The 14,497-nt window shown below is 36.8% G+C and overlaps 2 protein-coding genes across 3 annotated transcripts in view; one reads left to right on the plus strand and one right to left on the minus strand.

The window, feature by feature from the left end:
• Positions 1 to 8,852: 8,852 nt before the first annotated feature.
• On the plus strand, positions 8,853 to 11,590 carry LOC107756169 (peptidyl-prolyl cis-trans isomerase FKBP2-like). The gene is made up of 6 exons (XM_016573188.1): positions 8,853 to 8,931; positions 9,400 to 9,560; positions 9,641 to 9,753; positions 10,592 to 10,638; positions 10,742 to 10,777; positions 11,108 to 11,590. Exons 2-6 carry the CDS (start codon positions 9,402 to 9,404, stop codon positions 11,167 to 11,169), a joined length of 417 nt encoding a protein of 138 aa, XP_016428674.1. The 5' UTR covers positions 8,853 to 8,931; positions 9,400 to 9,401; the 3' UTR covers positions 11,170 to 11,590.
• An 85-nt stretch (positions 11,591 to 11,675) lies between these two features.
• LOC107756170 (protein phosphatase 1 regulatory subunit 14B-like) overlaps positions 11,676 to 14,497 on the minus strand; it is a 6,538-nt gene continuing 3,716 nt past the window's right edge. For both annotated transcript variants that reach the window (XM_016573189.1, XM_016573190.1), the window contains exons 3-5: positions 13,265 to 13,348; positions 12,945 to 12,977; positions 11,676 to 12,772 (exon numbers count right to left, since the gene is read on the minus strand). In XM_016573189.1, coding sequence (XP_016428675.1) covers positions 12,689 to 12,772; positions 12,945 to 12,977; positions 13,265 to 13,348 — 201 coding nt within the window. In that variant the 3' untranslated portion in view covers positions 11,676 to 12,688. The remainder of the gene's footprint in view (positions 12,773 to 12,944; positions 12,978 to 13,264; positions 13,349 to 14,497) is intronic.

Below are 14,497 nucleotides of genomic sequence, written 5' to 3' on the forward strand. Positions count from 1 at the left end.
TCTGACTGCTACATGTGGCTGGGAGAAACCGTCTGTATAATGGAAGAGATGGAATAATATAAGATCCATCATGTGAATAATTAACTTAAGTAGCTTCTTAGTCTTATGATTAGGGATAGTCAGCCTGCCAACGATACTGCTGACTGATGGCTCCATATTGGTGCGCTTGTGGCAAAACGGGGTATAGGATGGTGGGATAATGTAGGAGTGATGGATGAAGCTCCCCGTGCATCCATATGCTCGTTCTATTCTGGCAGCAAGTGCGGGGTGAGTTGATTCTCTCAGCTGATGGATTGATATCTATGGATGAAGCTCTGCAGGGTTTGTTTTTATGTTGGTCAGTCTCGTATCTGGTGGATCTCATGTTGACAATGGGGGTGTTTAATTGGAGGAAGAGTGACTCAGAAGCATTAAATAAAATCTAATTTTAGAACTGTTTTTTAATTGAGACGTATCAGAATGACCCAACTGTAGGTGTGAATATGGCATATGTCCTTGTAAAAACAGTGGATTAGCTCCTCTTTGGGATCAGAGAGTTTAACTTGTCATTTTGCAGTTATTCCGGCACTTTGGCAGTCTTATCAGCAGATGTATGAATCAATGTTCTTCGCCCGTGCCTGTCGATCCCACAATCCTATTTTTATTGCCCAGCTTTCATCTCTTTTTTTCCTCTCTCTCTCGTTCTTTCACACTCTCTCTCCTGTCTGTTTCTCTCTTTCTCTCTCATTTTTCCCTAGTCTTTTATCACTATAACCCTGAAGGCCACCAGATTATTCCACGTTCCTTCTGGCTGTTAAGAGCTCTGTTTAAGAAGGTTATCGTGTATTTAGGGAAAGCATTGCAACCCGTGTCTGCACCTGGCTGTAAGTACAGTGATGAATTAGATATAATACCAGTGTCACAAAATATTCATAGGCTCTATGTAATTCTGGCCTTTGGGTTATCCTACACGTCCCTCTTGCATACATCAATGAGTCTCAAATAAGCCACAGTCAATACTGAAGTCGTCCTGCAATGTTACTGTCCAAAAGCCCTTTTTTGCTGGTCATCTGAATGGGCATACTTCCCCGTCTCATGTTTTGGTATTCTTACAGTAGGCAAACAAAACCAGAATGTATGGCTGAAATTTTCAAGGATGCAACCAGTGGATGCTTCGCTGTCCCATAAGACCACAGGAGCTGAGGAACTGTTTGGTCTTGTTGAAAAACTGGGGTGGACTTTTTTTTTTTAAGTCTAAGTGCTAAACAAGGTGTTCCTCTTGGTTGTATTTTACTTATTAACATTTGAATAAATTGTTTTTGTGATTTAAGTATGTCATAAAACAATAATCAAGGGGGCAGGGGTGTATACAACAACATTTTTATTCTTTACCCAGATTTAGTCTGTTTGGTGTTATACTATACAATCTATTAATATAAAGTTTGTCTATTAACATGCAAATCTGTAAGGCATTATGATCATATCTTAGAGCTTGAGTGTTTTTTAATTTTTTTGTGTTATTTCATTATGTATTTGTTTTAATGCAGTGCTTACTGTTATCTGCTTACCTGAAATGGGTTGAGGGAAGGCAAGAGAAACGCTGCTTTCTGCTGTACCTCTAACAGCTGGGGTCGCTGTTAGGAAAAAGAAAATTAGTGATTTATAAAAAATTTTATGTCATATTTTGTCAATTTTGCATTATTATTTTTCTACTGTTGAATATTTTCTCATCTAATTTTTGTGGAGGCACTGTCTCCCTTGCCTCCCTGTAGGAAATGCCCCTGCTGAACTATGGGTCTGTCCAAGTACCCATATTTGCATTCTTGGCAATTTGAGATTATGTACATGTGACAGGAAGTAAGTGTGGAAGATTATCCCAGGTCTGAAAAACACCAAAGCTCAGTGCCCTTAAAGGGTTACTCCACCCCAAAATGAAAATTTTGTCATTAATCACTTACCCCCATGTCGTTCCAAACCCGTAAAAACTTCGTTCGTCTTCGGAACACAATTTAAGATATTTTGGATGAAAACCGGGAGGCTTGTGACTGTCCCATTGACTGCCAAGTAAATAACACTGTCAAGGCCCAGAAAAGTATGAAAGACATCGTCAAAATAGTCCATCTGCCATCAGTGGTTCAATCTGAATTTCATGAAGCGACGAGAATACTTTTTGTATGCAAAGAAAATAAAAATTACGACTTTATTCAACAATTCGTCGTATCCGCATCACCGTAGCGCCATTTTGGAGAATATCCACTGAACGCAAACTGTGTATGCTGTTCTGTGTCAGCCGCACCACACGGATACACTGTTTTCGTTCAAATCAAAGCATAAATAAACGTAGAAAACGTATCCGTGTGGTGCGGCTGACACAGAATTTGTGAAGTTCTGTGAAATGCTGTGAAGTTGCTTTGCAACGATTTGTATCGTGAAAAGCGCTATACAAATAAACTTGAATTGAATTGAATTGAATACTTTTCTGGGCCTTGACAGTGTAATTTACTTGGCAGTCAATGGGACAGTCACAAGCCTCCCGGTTTTCATCGAAAATATCTTAAATTGTGTTCCGAAGACGAACTAAGCTTTTACGGGTTTGGAACGACATGGGGGTAAGTGATTAATGACAAAATGTTCATTTTGGGGTGGAGTAACCCTTTAACACACACTAAATCCATAATCTATATTTGAGGCTAAGCGTTTCCCATCATTCATCATGTTCTTGAACTTCAAAATCATGAGATGTTGAGAAAAACGTTCTAGTGTGATTTAAATTAATTCAATATTACACATAATTTGGTAGTAAAACGTAAAGTGTTGCCCATTGTATTGGTGCAGAGATGACTGTGTATTTTGCAAAACGTTTGCAACTACTTTTTGTCCCTTCACATCCACTTGAATACCTGAGCCAAATAGGTCAGGTGCAAAGGTTGCATGTGTGAGTATGGGAACAGGCCCTATGTCATTGTGGCTCATGAATATTAATTAGGTGGTGTGGTTTTCAACCAATAGTGGCAACTGATTTGCTAAAAAATGGATTAGTTGCCAGTCTGGCTATTGAATGTTAATTGGTGATGACGTTCACCCAGCAGTCAACTGATTTTCCAAAAGCTGTTAAATTTGCAACCGATTGGCTGAAAAGCTTGCCGTTTAGCGTTACTTTTTTATATAGCCGGATTTTTTCTCTTCACGCTGTGACTAAGCAAAATGAAACTCTTAGAAAAAGTTTTAAGTTCAGCAGTGGTCAAAAGGTAAGTTGTTTATCAGTTTCAGTGTAGGCCTATACTATGAAAGTAAGTCAAAGAATTCGGGCACAGCTTCTATTTTATCATGACCTTCGTGGATTTCTGGGAGTTCTTCAAAATCCATCACTGAGATAACGGCTGCTCACCTGGAAATGAATCCCCCGCCTGAAGATCTGACACTGCCTCGCAGCTCTTTGGACGCGTCTCACGGTCTATCTGTCTGTCCCTCACGCAGCTGTCTCTCTTATCTGAGTCAGTGGTGTGTTGGAGCTGAGAGCAAGGTGATTATGGAAATCTGCGTGCGTGTTGAAGTGAGATTCAGGTTGTTTCCTCTCATCCTCGGGGGCAGCTGGCAGCAGAGTCTACTCATCCATCCCTGCGCTGGTAGGCCGGCAGCTCTTGTACCGCTGGGAGTTGAACAAGCTGTTTGAGACCAGGGCTCGACTCTTGGTCCCGCTCTCCCATGCCTGAATCTGTAAACCCAGTCCACTTCTCGTGTTCATTTGGAGTTGTGCCTTGTCATCATTACGTGCTTGACTTGCACTATTCTGGTGCTTATTTGATCAGAGGGCTTGTGGAAAGACAGAAGCCTTCTCATTGGATTAGTCCGTGGGCATATTGCTACCCTGTCGAGTTAAGGCAGGGGGGAGAGAAAAGCTGCCTGTACTCAATAGAGTGCAAATGCCTAATTGGCTTTATTTGTGTGGCTTCAATATGCAGCCATTTGCTTAATTTCCTAGTGAGTGTACAATCCAATTTGCGAACCTTGTTTATACTGCCTTATGAAAGAGGAGCTCTCACTGTGATGAGAGTATAATGGCAGTCTGATTGGAAAAGGTCACACCTTGCACGTTAATGTCGCCTCACCCGGGATCTGGAGCACACAAGTGGGAGTCATCGGCAGAGATTGGGTAAAAGGTGTTTGATTGCTCTGCAGTTCCTTGTGCTTCAGATTCACGGTTTGTTTCAGGAAGCTTTTTTTTACAGCCATCACCAACAGGGTTAGGGTTTACACTAGATCAGGGTCCTGTCTGGGACCCCTAGGGGACACCAGGATGGTTGTTGTAGTAGGGGGTATGTGAAAGATTTGAGAGGGGAAAAAAAATAGTTTAACTGTATAACTGCATTGGAACAATGTTTAAAGTGAAAAGCACTGTACAAATAAATGTATTAATAAACATTATTACATTTTAATAAATTTCTTGGTGTCAACAATAACAATGTAAAGGATTTAATTAAATGGTTAATAAAAATTAAACGGTTTAATATTCATTTATTAAATAGTACTGTTACATTTATTTAAATACATTTTTAATTAATATTATAAAATTTAATGTTTTTTTTTTAATAGTTATAGTCAGCATGAAATGAAAATTCACCCTGTTCAACATAACATTCATTCTATTTTCTAAATGCATGTTTGATTACTGTGAACAGTTAGTAAATGTATGTGTTTATTAATAATTAATTAAGATTAAGAAAGAAGTTTTTTAACCCTAAATTTTTTTATCTAAAGGTCTTAACTGGATTTTCCGGTGAAAATCAAATCTTTTATGCGTCTTTGCTTAAACCCTGCCGCTTCAAATAATAATAATAATAATAATTAAATAAAAAGAAAAAGAAAATAATACTATTAAATAAATTTAAGTTAATAAAAATAATACATTTTTAAATAATATTATTTCATAATATTAAAGTCAGCATTAAATTCACCCTATCATCCTAAATGTACCCTATTCACTGTAAATTTGTATCTAAATGCATGTTTAAATAATATTATTACATTATTTAATATTATTAAAGTCAGCATGAAATGAAAATTCACCCTATTCTCTGTAAATTTTTATCTAATGCATGTTATATATCTGGCTGTGAACAATTCATCCATGTATTTTTTATTTCTTTATTTATACCTTCAGTTTTTAATCAAAATACCATACCTGGAATGTCCACGTCTTAAAATCCAATCAAAAAAAGAATGCATACAGAAGCAATTCCCCGTCCTACTTTTTTTTTTTTCTTTTTTCTCTCTTTTTCAGTAATCCTTTACACTCATTTGTACGTCACAACTTTAGTTTCATCGCAACTTTAAATAAAATGACCATTAAAGGGTATCCTGCTGTTAAAATCACAGTGGCCACAGGGCTCCTCTACAAGGTGCAGTCTCACTGGACACTTTTGGCCATAAAGAGTATTTCAAAACCACTGAAGCAGATCAGTTCCTTTGTGGACCAAAATATTTCTCAAGATCTTGAAGAGGACATCATCAGCACATTTATTATCACAAAGGGCACAAAAGTCAGCTTCCTGCACCTGCCCAGTAAATTCAGTCTCTTACCTGATTAGTCACCGTCTGCTTTGGGGCCGCATTGGTTCACTGCAACAGGAATATGAACCATATTACAGATCCTGCATCACCTGTGTCTAATCAATGAACTGTACAGCTCCATTACTCTCAATAACTACCAATGACCTTCCTCTGCAGTACTGCTTTTATATACCTCCTCACTGAAACCTATAGCACAGTAAGTCTGTTCTGACTCTATTTTCTCAAGAACATGCGCTCAAACCTCTTCTCATCTTTTCAATTGTGTATGCACTGTATTTACACAGTCTGTGTGTAGTTACATTTGCTGAAGGCATTTTACAAGTTCTGATTAGTTTGAAAATTGAACAAAACAAATTACTAAAGCACTTCAACATACCCGCCAGTATAAATAACTCTTGTTCTGGACTGTTACATTATTTCGCCATATAGAGAGATTCAGCTGCCAGACAGGATTTTATGTGGTTTCTTTCATTAAAATTCATCACTCATGACTCCAGAACTTGATTAGTCATTCGCAAAGATTTGTTTGTGTTGAAAGGGTCATCTTCTGCTAGCTGGTGCTTCACAGTGTTTGGGAAAATATGGATTACAGCAATGTTGTGATGATGTGTATGAGTTTTCTGTGCGCTGAAGCCCAGCAAGGATGCACAATATGAATATACAAGAAGCAGAGAAACACAAAAAACGCATAATGCAATTAGACTTGTGCCGGTATTCGGTAATGCGATATATCACGGTAATGAATATGCACGATATTGTTATCATGGGCACTTCTAAATACTGTGAATAATTATATATTACAAATTATTCCGAACTTTTAATGCATTTTAAGAATACTTTTCCCATCAACTGGTCAAAATGCACAACACCGCCGTATGCTGCATGAAAGATGCGTGCGCACTCTGATGTAAACAAGCGCAGACGAGAAGCACATGGCGGAACATGTGAGAGACGCTCTGGATATACTGTATTATGACAGCACTTTTTTAAACTAAATTTCAATACCGTGATAATAATGTATACCGTGATAAAAGCATTATCAATTAATCGCAACATGAAAATTTGATACCGGCATATCCCTAAATGCAATAGAGTGCAACAGTAAGGCTACGGAAGTAAAAATCACATTCACTTTCTTCATAGAGACATTGATTTTTACCAATAAAATTAATATATAAAGCTTTCAAAACCGCAATCTCCAAGAATGCTAAGTAGTTCAGTAAATACAGTAAATACGCTTCCCACAATCCAGTCCGCCTGCACTTTCGTACTACTTATTTATAAACTACTTATATTTTATTATATATAGGCCTATATATATATATTTGTTTGTTTTTTTTGTTTTTTTGCAATTAAATTTATACTTCTACACAATGACCGTTATCAGTTTTTTATATTGTATCATAGTTTTGGTTTGATTACTATTCTGTACTGTAGTTTATTCCCTCAAAAAAAAAAGTCTTGAACATTTATTATTTATTTTATCCCAACCATTTGTCCTATGTAGAGTCATGTGTTTTTATTTTATTTTATTACATTTTTAAATGCTTTAAAACAAAGTTTACATGTGGTGCATCTCATCTTTTTGGTTTGGTACATTTTTTTTCTATGGTGAAAAATACTTTCTGAACCAAGGCCACTGGAAAAACTGTGCGGTCACTGTTGTGCTCAGTAAGGAGAACAATTTCTAGTAGAAGACATTTTAAAAAACATGCTGTACTTGGGAGGGTGTTTTTAAATCCTTTAAGGATGAGTCTGTGTATTTTGTCCGTTGAGTCAGTATCTGCCCTGCTCATTTTCAGTTCTGCTACAGTAAGGTACAAACTTTCAAAAGCAAGTACTCAAACAAACACTGTACCTCAATGTGGAGCAGCCTTTAATTCTCAAATAAGACATGAACACATTGTCGAGGGAACACATAGTCTTCAATTAATTTTAACCAACAATCTGTGATGGCGACATTTGGTAGGCACAGCATGATTACTGCACATCTGCTGAAGCCTGTAATAATTTATTCATTTAAGGTCAAATGTAATACATGCCTGCCCATAGACTGAGTCTGTTGTGATTTATGGGGACAGTAAGAGACACTTTGACACTTGTGGGGGGGTGGGGAGAGGATCATTTTGGGGAGAGCAGCTGACTAATTTGCATTCAGTCCGTCTCACTGAAACAAGCCACAGGAGAGAGAGAGAGAGTCAAATGACAGAATCAAGAAGGCTGTCTGCCCACCTTTGGTCACCCACAGCAACGGAAACCTTTTTTATTGCAGTCACATACATACAGTCACATGTGACTCATGGGATTGAACTGAGAAACCTTCAGACAGATGAATGAAGCGGTTATGGTGATGCTTTTGTTCAGGGTGGAGGTTGAATATGTGCCACGCTCCCTGAAAAGATTTCTGCCACTTGTAGTTTTAACCCTTTAAAGCCTGTCATAGAAAATAATAGTCAGAATTTCTGAACAGTTTATTCAACCTTACATATAAGAACCTTGAATTAAAAGGGAAACCTAAAGAAATCATACAAGTTTTATGTGTTGTATCATATTTGATACATCAGGCTTTTATGGCACATAGTAGTGATATAGGGAGAATATGGAGCTCATTCTTGGGAAGAACAAAGTAAAACACAGAATTTTATTCAGAGGCCCAAACTGAGCAGAAATGCAATTTGGTGCAGATCATATTTATATGTTGCAATTCTGACATCTTGTAATGAAAATCAATGAGATTTTTAGGCCCATATCAGACTACTCACATAAAATGCTAAATATTAGTTCTTACTCTATATCTCCCAATAAGATGTTTTAATAAGATGATATTTTGAAATACTGAATCTAGCAATGTGCAGTATAATATATAGTACACCTCTTGCTTACATTTAGACCCACCTTACTAATTTCACTCCTCATCTTCAAAACGGTTCGACTTTTCCTCATAAAATAATATGCCTACTGCAAACATGTTTTTAAAGTTTATCACCTGGGGTTTAGATGTTTTACAAATAAGAAAGTAATTTATGAGGAAATAGCGCCCCCATGTGTGACTCTTAATAATCTTACCGGCAAACAAAATAAAAGTCCCGTTTCACCGCCCCAGTATTTCCTCAAAACAACCTATAATATTACCGCGTCTGATTTGTCAGTGTAGTATTAAATAACATGCTTATTCGGATATTACATGATTTAAAAATACATATAGTTTTTAATTATTATTTCTTAACCCTCTTAAATTTTAAATGATGTACTGAATTTTGGAAAGCTTTTTTTTTTATTTTGGAAAGCTAGTAGGAAGCGATCCAGGCCTGCTGACGTCACTTCCTGATGAAAGACTCATTCTGAGATTCGGAAGGGACGAGTATTTTATTCTTATTACAGGTAATTGCATTTTTATCCATCAATTAAGCATTAAAATGACTACAATAGAAATTTATCTTAGGCGTCTCTCTTTGTAGACGGCTAAATTTATAGCACACGGTACAGTGAGCGAATAATCCTAATAACGTTAAACATGGTTCAGCAGAAAACCGTAGCCGTCATCCAATTAACTTCCTCTAAAATAATTCCAGCACGCTACAAAAAACTGCTGTGATTATTAGCGGAAGTGTTTTGCTAGTTAAAATGCACCTTATTGATCAGCGTAAGCTAATTCAGAGTCCTGCTGCTTCTAACACTGCATCAATTAAATGATAACGTGTACTTCTCTCTGTCTCTGTGTGTGTGTGTGTTTGTGGAGACCATACGCATGCGCAGAGATGAGCCATCTTTGCTTTTTTATTTTTTTTAAACGGTCAGAGATTAATTTCGTTCATGTTATTTCTGAGCTGATGTTTCTTCTTTCCACAGGCATGAGGCTGAATTTGGTATTAGTTGTCACTCTGATGTCCATCCCCATGGCACTTGTGCAAGGGGCTGAGAAGAAAAAACTACAGATTGGAATCAAGAAAAGAGTGGACAACTGTCCTATAAAGTCCCGCAAGGGAGACGTGTTGAACATGCACTACACTGTAAGTGTCTGACTGTTCTGACCTAAATATGATTCTTGCCCAAAAATGTCGTCTTCTAACAGTCTTGTTTTTATCTGCAGGGGAAACTGGAGGATGGGACAGAATTTGACAGCAGTATACCGAGGAATCAGCCCTTCACCTTTACTCTTGGCACGGGACAGGTCATCAAGGGCTGGGATCAGGGTTTGTTGGGGTGAGCAGCAGCACTACTGCATTTCTAGATGATCTGAGATTATTTGTCATCAATCAGGATAAGGATTTAAAGAGATGAACCTAAAGTTAGTCTAATAAAGAGGAATTAAAAGATTAGGTTTTAGAGCCGTTGTGAAACTGTTAAATATGTGACCCTGCACCACAAAACCAGTCATAAGGGTCAATTTTTTTTAAAATTGAGATTTATACATAAATAAATAAGCTTTCCATTGATGTATGGTTTGTTAGGATAGGACAATATTTGGCTGAGATACAACTATTTGAAAATCTGGAATCTGAGGGTGCAAAAAAAAAAAAATCTGAATATTAATCAAATTGCCTTTAAAGTTGTCCAAATGAAGTTCTTAGCCATGCATATTATTAATCCAAAATTAAGTTTTTATATATTTACGGTATGAAATTTACAAAATATCTAAATGGGGCATGATCTCTACTTAATATCCTAATGATTTTTGGCATAAAAGAAAAATTGCTTATTTTGACCCATACGATGTATTGTTGGCTATTGCTACAAATATACCAAAGCGACTTAAAGGGGTCATACGATGCTGCTAAAAAGAACATTATTTTGTGTATTTGGTGTAATGAAATGTGTTTATGCGGTTTAAAGTAAAAAAAACACATTATTTTCCACATACTGTACTGGCATGTGTTGATGATGTGGCCTAGTAGTCTGCAAATAGGCCCAAGTGTGTTAAGGTTCAAATTTGACGTCCTTTTCCTTTTTTCTTTCAATGTAATTTCCTGATATATCTTTGATGTATTCATTTATAAAAAAAAACTATTTAGCATATGATGTTCCTTCTCTTAACTATTAGGATGTGTGAGGGTGAGAAGAGGAAGCTGGTTATTCCCTCTGAGCTTGGTGAGTATGTTATGGAAATGTAATATGTTCCATGAGTTTCAAAATCCATCAAAAATATATGATTTTAGACCACATCTTCAAATATGTGACTGTTTAACTACAGGTTATGGTGACAGAGGAGCACCACCTAAAATTCCAGGTAAGATGATTAGCAATTCTTTCTTCAATTTTCAACATGGAGTCTGATGTCAGACACATTGATATTATATATTTTTCTACAATAAATGAAAGATTAAAGCTTGATATGTTAGGGATCCATAGAAGGTCATTCACCTTGACTTAGAGTAGCTTTAAGAAGTATTTGGACACTTAAGCTGCTCTTAAAAACAAAAAAGTGAAATTAGTTCTAAGAAAATATTTGGCTTATTATTATTTATTTTTATTTTATTTAAAAAAAGCTCCTTAATCATTATCATAGAGATACTGGCAGAATACTGTCTCACTTTGCAAATCTTTGTTTTCCCACTAGGTGGTGCCACACTCATCTTTGAAGTAGAACTGTTGAGCATTGAGAGAAGATCTGATTTATAGTGACAGATTTGTGGGCCTGTCAGTCTTAAGCATTTAAAGTCAGTGTGTTTGCAGCAAGATCAGCGACTGCAGCTGCGTGCTACACTGCTGTCCACTGTACCCACATAGCAACTTCTGGTGTTAAAGGGAGAGTCCACCCGCATATGAAAACTCTGTCATCATTTATTCACCCTCATGTCATTCCAAAACGGTATGACTTTCTTTCTTCGGTAGAACATGCAAGAAAATATTTTGAAGAATGCTATGATTTTTGTTCCCATTGACTCCATTGTAAGGACAAAAAAATAGAATGGAAGTCAATTGAACTGAAGATTCCAAATATTCTTCAAAATTTCATCTTTTGTGTTATACAAAAAAATAAAGTTATACAGGGTTGGAATGACATGAGTATGAGTACATGACAGAATTTTCATTTTTGAGTGGACTATCACTCTAAAGACCTTTTTCAGATATTCAAAAGGTTACAGAAACAAAAGAAGCTTGGTAATAACAACTTTCCCAAAAAATTTTTTTGTATGTTTCCCTTTCAAAAAAAGAATGACACAGCTTTTCAGACATGTATGTAGCACCATTCTTTATTTGCGAGCCTTACTACACGTATTTGGTTGTGAGAGTGCACACAGTACAGTTTTTGCCATTCCAAAAAATTCTGATCATCAACATATGCATTTCTCAAATCGTGTTCACTTGAAATTGAATAAACATTTTATTTACAAAAGATAGGCGGGCTTTGAGCTTCATTTAGCATTGACCTTGGCCTACACCAACAAAGCATGTTCATTCTTAGCCTTCTTCATCTTCATTTTTGTAAAAATATCAGATGTAACATATTGGCAAATTCACTCTATCAGTATTGCTACTCGTCATCCTCAAACTAGTTTGATTTTCCTCAGTCAAATGATTTCTAAAAGCAGTAGTACTAAACACAGACCTGTATTTTTTTTTTCCCTAAAAATGGTAGATTAAAAATGGCTTACAAAACACAAGTTCACAATTCTCATCCCCCCTCCCTTTTTCCGCATTACATCAACACACCCCAAAATCTGAAACCCCACATCTAAAAACTACTATTTTCTGGCCTGCAAAAAATTATTCCGCCCTTACGAAAGAGCAGATGTGAGAGACTGACTGACAAAAAAGGGGGGTGAAAAGAAATCAGCTTTGTTCTAATTTCCTACTCGATTACAGACGGATACATCGGGCTAAGTTACCTGGCTGAGAAATGTGTATTAGTGAACAGTGTAACCGTAACATCAACCATTCGATTCCTTTTCGGAGTTTTAAGCTAAAGGGACACTACCACACTCTACATGTAATATATGCTGAAACAGTACTAAGACAAAGTAAAAACAGTTTGGGGTGCTCAACCTGCAGCTGAGATTGGCTTGGCTGGACTCGTATCGTTGATCTCCGTTTGACAGACGCTGTGGTTTAGTGGTTTGGTCTGCATGCCTGCATCTCTCCTCTGGGTTTGGAGTGACAGGTTGGTTTTGTGGTGGTGGGAGGAGCTGTGGTGATCTCATGGCGTCAGCTCCCCTTTCTTCTGGGGGGTGCTGAGTTTCTGCATCCCTCGGACCTTCTCCAGCAACGCCGCTACGAAATCCTGCAGGTGGCCAGAGCGAGAATTATGGCAAGAAAAGGCATATTTCTGTCCAGAGTGTGATTAAATGAAGCATAATCGCATTGTAATGAGTGACTCGGTGGCTCTAAGAATATCACGACCGCCTGTAATGAAGGTAATTGCTAATGCTATTAATATTCCAAATGGCACTTACATCATTAGGCTTGTAACAGTCGACCAGCAGCATCTGAAAACAAAAATGGAAAGAGATTTAATGCCTTTCAGACTAGTCTGCTGTTTTCCCAACTGTGTACCAATGAAAGCGGAAACGCTGAAATAAATCTCCTGCTGAAAATGTAGTCTTCAAAAAGAGCTCAAGACTGGAAGGATTACTGTCAAACCACCTGCAGATGAAATGTCAGAGGGATGTGCAATTCAGCGCAGAAGGGTGAACGTCTTGAACGTTAATATTCTTACGAGGAGATATCTGAAGCGAACAGAATCAAGTTAAATGTATTAAAGATCTGATTAGACCTTCACTCGAATGGCTCTCTCAACATCACTGGGCAGATCCAGCAGCTCATCCACATCTATTTCCAGCTCGGGCACCTCATCCTCCTGCAAAATACAGAACCACTGATGAGAGAGATGTTAAAAAAGTCAAAGTGAATAATTCACAAGCCACAGAACGGCGGTCAGGTCCTTAACTATGTAGACCAGTATGAGGTGAAATCAATCAGGCAAACATCTCCTGATCTCAGAGTTTATGTAGCCAACAAGGGCTGGTCCACTATTATTTTCATATCCCAGTGTCCCACAAATGTGCAAAAACTGTACCTTTAGGGTTGCAACAGCTTGTCACAAGGGACAACCTGTGCCTTATGTACCACTGACAGATACATATGTAGCAATGTATACCCTTAAAGGGACACTCCACCCAAAAAATGAAAATTCTGTCATTTACTCACCTTCATGTCATTCCAAACCTGTATGACTTTTTTTTTTTTTTTTGGCAGAACACAAAAGAAGATATTTTTAAGAATGTTGGTAACCAAACTGTTTTGGTTCCCATTGACTTCTATTGTATGGAAGTCTATTGGAACCATTGGGAATTGGTTAACAGCATTCAAAATATCTTATTTTGTGTTTCGCAGAAGAAAGGAAGTCACATACACTACCAGTCAAATGTTTTTGAACAGTAAGATTTTTAATGTTTTTTTATTTTTTTTATAATTCTCTTCTGCTCACCAAGTTTGCATTTATTTGATCCAAAATACAGCGAAATCAGCAATATTGTGAAATATTTTTACTATTTAAAATAAGTGATATCTATTTGAATATATTTTCAAATGTAATTTATTCCTGTGATCAAAGCTGAATTTTCAGCGTCATTACTCCAGTCTTCAGTGTCACACGATCTTTCAGAAATCATTCTAATATGCTGATTTGCTGTCTAAGAAACATTTTTATTATAATTAGTATCAATATTTAAAACAGTTGAGTACATTTTATTTCAGGATTCTTTGATGAATAGAAAGATCCAAAGATCAGCATTTATCTGAAATATATATAGGATATTATATATAAAAATATATAGGAATTATAGAATTATAGACATTACTTTTAATTAGCAAGGATGCTTTAAATTGATCAAAAGTAATGATAAAGACATTTATAATGTTACAAAAGATTTCTATTTCAGATAAATGCTATTCTTCTGAACTTTCTATTCATCAAAGAAACCTGAAAAAAATATACTCGGCTGTT

The sequence above is a fragment of the Sinocyclocheilus rhinocerous genome, unplaced genomic scaffold, assembly GCF_001515625.1.
Source record: "Sinocyclocheilus rhinocerous isolate Xijiao unplaced genomic scaffold, SAMN03320098_v1.1 scaffold682, whole genome shotgun sequence".
Lineage (NCBI taxonomy): Eukaryota > Metazoa > Chordata > Actinopteri > Cypriniformes > Cyprinidae > Sinocyclocheilus > Sinocyclocheilus rhinocerous.

Coding starts and splice junctions, on each gene's coding strand:
- LOC107756169 (XM_016573188.1), top strand. CDS start 9,402: ATGAGGCTGAATTTGGTATTAGTTGTCACTCTGATGTCCATCCCCATG. Junction 9,754..10,591: donor TGGGATCAGGGTTTGTTGGG/GTGAGCAGCAGC, acceptor CTTAACTATTAG/GATGTGTGAGGGTGAGAAGA. Junction 10,778..11,107: donor AGCACCACCTAAAATTCCAG/GTAAGATGATTA, acceptor TTTTCCCACTAG/GTGGTGCCACACTCATCTTT.